This window comes from Psammomys obesus, unplaced genomic scaffold (assembly GCF_907164565.1).
Source record: "Psammomys obesus unplaced genomic scaffold, mPsaObe1.curated_primary_1811, whole genome shotgun sequence".
Classification (NCBI taxonomy): domain Eukaryota; kingdom Metazoa; phylum Chordata; class Mammalia; order Rodentia; family Muridae; genus Psammomys; species Psammomys obesus.
This window is the reverse complement of record NW_026596440.1, coordinates 1,409,850-1,415,901: the sequence shown is the minus strand read 5'-3', so window position 1 is coordinate 1,415,901 and position 6,052 is coordinate 1,409,850. Positions and strand designations below refer to the sequence as shown.

The 6,052-nt window shown below is 45.2% G+C and overlaps 1 protein-coding gene across 1 annotated transcript in view; it reads left to right on the top strand.

Moving 5' to 3' along the window:
* The first annotated feature begins 147 nt into the window (after positions 1-147).
* The window catches only part of Srd5a1 (steroid 5 alpha-reductase 1), a 30,912-nt gene continuing 25,007 nt past the window's right edge, over positions 148-6,052 (top strand). The window contains exon 1 of the mRNA XM_055597966.1: positions 148-626. Within this exon, the coding sequence (XP_055453941.1) occupies positions 346-626 (281 nt within the window). The 5' untranslated portion in view covers positions 148-345. The remainder of the gene's footprint in view (positions 627-6,052) is intronic.

Here is a 6,052-nt window from a genome sequence, read left to right as displayed (position 1 = left end):
ACTCCCCGCTTGCCAAAGGAGCTCTGGGCCAATGTGTAGCCCTCCAAGATCAGGAAAAGGCGGGGCTTTCTGCGTAGGCGGGACTCTGGCTAAAACACCCTCCCCTAAAGGGGCGGGGCTTCATTATGGACTGGGCTGTCCCCTGGATCCCAGCGGGAGGGTGTTGTCTGATGCTGCTGGCTTGTGGTCCTGTCCCCGCCCGAACAGGTGACTCGACCCCTCCCCTGGGCAGGTACGCACTGCTGGAGCGCCTGGCCCCAGTGGGCCGCTCTGTGCCCTCCTCCTGGGCTTATATTTGGTCCCACTTAGACGCCTCGGCATGGAGCTCGCAGCTCGACCGCAGCTATGGAATTTGACGAGTTGCGCCTGCTGGACGCGCTGGTCTACTTGCAGGGTTTCATGGCCTGCGTGGTCTTCGTCGCGCTCGAGTTGGTGGGCTCTACCTATGGCCGCTACTCTTCGCACTGGCACGGCCGCCAACTGCCGGCGCGACCCGCCTGGTTCCTACAGGAGCTGCCCTCGATGGTCTGGCCGCTGTACGAGTGCCTCCGTCCTGCAGCCGCGCGACTGGTCAAGCTGCCCAACCGGGTTCTGCTGGCTATGTTTCTGATCCATTACGTGCAAAGGTAATAGTCTTCCCTCCGACGCTCATCCTCCGGCACCAGGCGTTTCCGAGGACCCGTGGCTCGGAAATTAATTCCGAAATACGTAAGATTGTCTAGAAAGGCGGGAAGAAAGGACCGCACGAGGTGATCAAAGTCCGTGTCTGGTCAGGGTTAGTGGCACACTGGTCCGGATTTCTTCTCTGGAATAAGGAGTATCAGTGATATCACCTTAGCAGGATGCTGCTGCTGCATTTCTACTGTTTCCCCCCTTGGGGACTCTTTATCAGCCTCTCTCATAGCCGGGTGACTCAGCTTCATCTTGCTAACAACCTACTCTCTCAGAACCACTGTGGACCCCGAATGTGGACTTGAGCAATTTCAGAGACGAGTTGACATGTTTGAATGAAAAAGGCTGGCTTTCCAGGCACAAACAGGTTAGCTTATGAATCTTTCCCGGGAGATTGTCATGTGAAAAATGTTTCGGTGACTGCCTTAAGTCTTCGGGTTTTCTAATAAAACTGACTGGACTGTCTCTAGTTCTTGTCCCTAACTGACCCAACATTTGTAAGTCAATGTTTAACTGTTTTCATCTAGATTCTGAAAACTGCACAATAAAAAGGATACTTTTGTATCTAAGGTAGTTGATTTCTATGACGTTTGGGATGTGGGAGTGTCTTCATCCTCTCTGATTTTTGCAGAAGCATTGTAAAATACTCATTTCCTAGAGAGGCTGGGAGAATTCAGTGTTGTGTTTGTAGCCTCCTCCTTCTTCTGTGTTCCCATGAGGAGGAAGAATGGCTTCTCAGATTCAGGGCCCACAAGTCCCTGGTGTACTGTACTGTACAAGAGGTGATTTGTATTCCGGCCTCTTTCACCACCCCAAGACAGTCAGTATTATTGCAGGCATTTTATATGGGGGACAGTCGACATACAGAAAAGACTGAATTCTGTGTGCCTCAAACTGTTGATAGAGTACTCCAGAAGCTGAGGAGATGGCTCAGTGGGTAGCCATGCAAGCCCAAGGAAGGACCTGAGTTTGCATCCCATACAAGCTTCTGTAATTGCAGTGCCCCTGTCGAGGAATGGAAGGCAGAGCTAAGACAATCCCTGGGGCTGAGGCTAGCCAGACTGGTACAAACCGTGGATAAAAGCATGTCCTGGGAGGCAAGCTGCTAGAGGTCAATCTAAATAACGAATCTGGAAGATTCCCTTTGGACTGAGAATGTAGCTCAGTGCCAGAGCATATACGTAAGATGTGCAGTGAAGGCTCTGGAAGGCTGTTAGTACCGAGCAGTGAGAAAAGGGGAAAGAGGCTTACAGACTATTGGGATAAGAATTAATGGTGCCATCTTAGATTATACAGCTGAACGATTACCAAAAGCAGCCTGAGGATTACACACAGTATTTTGAAACTAACACTTGGCTTAAAGAGTTGTAACTGGGGTAGGGGTGGGGTGTGGTCAGTAGTCTAAGGTTAAACAGACATCCTTGCAGAGCGTATTTCTGGTGTAAGGTTGTGGTGACCACTGCCCAAGATTATAGTGCTGGTGGAGTCTTATATGATAGATAAGTCTTGTCAGAACACATGTATGCAAGCCAGTCTTTGGGTAATTTTTGTCTTCTTTATCTGTCATTAGTACTTGGCAAAAGTGGTTCTTGTTTGAACAGCTTTTTTAAAATTTTCCCCCTTTGAGACATACTTTCTATGAAGTGGTGGATTTTAGTCTGATCTGGTCCTATGATAGGTAAGTGGAGATCCATGTTCACGAGTGCCCACATGTCAGGCACTATGAACGAGAAGCTTAGAAGGAGCAATTCTCATAAGTCCACTGTGAGGCTCTTCTTACTGTTCTGTGGGCTTTATCATTCCAGAGTGCTGGTTCCTTCCTGATCTCGTTACAGTTCATACATTTTCAGAGGCTTCCCATGCACAAGGGACAGAGTTCAAAATGAACAGCAGTGGCAAATACAGGTTTGTACCAGGGACCAAGCGAGCCTTGAAGATAAACAATTGAATGAGTCAGATGACAAATGAGCTGAGACCTGTTGTAACCATCAAAGCTGACCTCTCAACTCATGGAATGGGGATCTTAGCTCTGCACCCCGAGATTCATACAGGTACAACCTGTAATGTTAGTGCCAACACTGACATGATCTTGCAGTGAGAATACATGTATCCCACACTCGTGTCTGGCACAGATGGTTTTCATAATACTCATTCTTCACAAACCTGCCACCTGCTCAGCCCCTTTGCAACCTACTTCATCTTTGGCTCTATTCAATTTCTTCTCATTTGAGGACAATCCACACAATAAAAAATCATTCTGCCACACAGAATTCTTTCTCATAGAAAAATAGCCCATTGCTCTGTTTAGCTTTCTTAACCAAAATGCACTTCATACCTATTGTCCTCTTCAGGGTTGTCTCTTCTGTTTGCTGGTTCCTTCCCACCTTGCTTATATTTTCCTCTTTACCTTTATATCTTGTAAATAATCTTGTTTTTTTAAACCCTCCAATGTACACAAAATTAGTCTACTCACTAAAAGAACATGTCTTATGTCATTCGTATAGCTTTCCTAACCCCCCCCCCAAAAAAAAAAAATTCCTGTAAATTTTCCTTGGGCCCTGTATGTGTGATGCTTCATGAGACAAAGCTTATGCAGACAGAAGCTGCCATGTTGAGATTTTCTCATAGAGCAGGGCTCGCTGCAAACACATATGTGATTGTAGTGAACTGTTTAAAGTGATTGTGCATATTGCTATATAATAAATAATTCTTTGCAGAGAGGTTAACAAAGCCAGAGGACATAGATTTACATTTAGCTATTGGTATTTCAGAATTTTCACTTTTCTTAGAAATTACTCAAATGCTTAGTGCCTTACCTGCATAAAGAATTGAATTTGATCCTCAGGAGAAGGAAAAGAAGAGAGAGAAAGATGATGAGAATGAAAATAGGGTAGAAAAGAAGTCACTCCCACGTGGATTTTAGTCAGGTATTATGTAATTTAATATAGCTTTAAATTGTCACCTTATATGGGTGTGATGGCACACTCCTCTAATCCCAGAAAGACTCTGAAAAAAATTATTTTCAACTCACATGTGTTGGTATAATGTTCTTTTGAAATGTATACAATTTACCTTTGTTCATTCAAATGCTGATTTCTCTCCTCCACTATCTGGCTTCAATCCGGACATTGCTAAGCATCACCTGTCTCAAGTTTGTGTAAACATGCCACCATTTGTTCACTACATTGTCAATTAAAGCAACCAGCCACAATGCTGAGCAATGGAGAGGGTAGGGTGGGACATCCTGGTCTGGAGTGGGAGGAAGAGGAAGGAGGTAGGAGAGGAGAGGAGGAGAATCTTGAGGTCTTGGACCCATATGGAGAAATGAACTGGACCTAAGATATGACTAAAAGCAATTATAATGGGTGAAATCTGAATGGTAGGAAATTCTGTGGTCTTGGAGGTTTAGGATGGAATAACTATTGCCCAGCATTGTGCTTTAGGTTAATTAAATAAATCCTAGTCGCTGTGTGGTGATTTGGTTATACAGCTGTTTAGGGATAACCACTGCTTAACTAAAAGATATATCAATTATAAATATTATGCCACAAACATGGAAAGCTCACTCATTCATTTGTTTGTTTTGTTTTGTTGTTCTGAGACAGGGTTTCTTGGTGTAGCCCTGGCTACACCTGAAACTCACTCTGCAGACCAGCCTGGCCTCGAACTCAGAAATCTGCCTGCTTCTGCCTCCTGATGCTAGGATTAGACGTGTGCACTACCACACGTCTGGAAAGTTCATTTATAAATAATCCCTGCTTATTTAGGACTTTATTGCTGTGAAGAGACACTATGACCAAGGCAGGTCTTACAAAGGAAAACATTTAATTGGGGCTAGCTTGCAGTTTCAGAGGTTTAGTCCATTGTCAGAATGGGGGGAAGCGTGGCAGTGTGCAGGCAGACATGGTGCTGGAGAAGGAGCCAAGAGTTCTGTCTCTTGATCCACATGCAGTGGAAGGAGACTGTGTGCCACACTGGGCATAGCTTGAGCATTGGAGACATCAAAGCCTGCTCCCACAGTGACACACCTCCTTCAACAAGGCCACAACTACTTCAATTAGGCCACACCTCCTAATAGTGCAACTCCCCATGGGCCAAACATTCTAACACATGAGTCTGTGGGGGGCATTTGCAATTACCCAACTTCATTAAGGGTTATACCCAGGTCACCTGTGAAAATGAGCCATCAGACAAGCAGTCATCATTTGAAAGTACTTTTCCCTCCAGATCTTTAGGAAGGATGGCCATGTACACCTATAACCTCAACACTCAGAGATCAAAGCAAGAGAACCTCTAGTTGAGAGCTCACATCTCAAATCAAAAGCAGAAAACAGAATGAACTCAAAGCAGCACATCTCTAAGCTCTCAAAACTGTCCCCAGTGAGACACTTCCTCCAGCAAGGCCATGTCTCCTAAGTCTCCCCAAACAGGGAACATCTTGTCATTCAAAGCACCACAGTCTAGTTGTGTCTTGTAGAAATCAGTGTTGTGTTCATTTCTTTGTATTGTGAAGGTGGCTATTGACAAGCCAATGCTTCCAGCAAAGCCTTTTTCAAGCACTTGTTAACAGGCATACGTGCAGCAGCTCCCTTCTCCCCCATTACCTTCCAAATTTATCTGTGTTCCTATTGTTATTTGCAGTTGGCAGGGAGAGTGATTTTTTATAGACAGTCTCACTGCATGGGCCTGCATAGCCTAGAACTTGATCTGTACAACAGGCTCAACAGTCTGGTCTGTCTCTACTTCCAGAGTGCGGGGATTAAAGGCATGTGCCACCATCACTTGGCTTTATCTGTTTTGTTTTGTTTGAATAGAGTTTGACAAGGTGAGAACATTTTGAGTCTGCTGCTACCAAAGGACTATGCCGACACTATCATTTCTTCAGGTAGATCCTTACACTGTACAGGATTTCCTACCAGTAACATGAGCTGTTTCTTCCTGATGTCTTAGCATGTAGGATTGGTATTCATGATAAATAGTGTGTTGTCCGAACAGCTCACACAGAACAGGTACATCCGAGGGTTCAATGAATGATAAGAGACATTGTTCCACTTCAGCGTACATGTGGGCCTGTCTGTGCACATCCTGCCAGGCTTCATGCCATTGAACAAGTTGTGAACACATGAGGTTAGAAATGAAGGCAGTGCTTCCTAAAATTTTGGTTAGCATTCTGGTCGAAGCCTTTGGATTTGAAACACCATGATTAATTTTAGGCAAGTGAGAGAATGGAGGCAGCCCTGTAAATGCAAGTCACTTCTAGAGCAGTAGAGCTGGGAAGACCCTTCTGTAAGAAGGAGAGCCTCTGCACAACAGTGTTGACCTTGGGCTGCAAGTTGAGGAGGGGGGCAGTGGCACTAGAGTCGTATTATTAGTGGCTTCA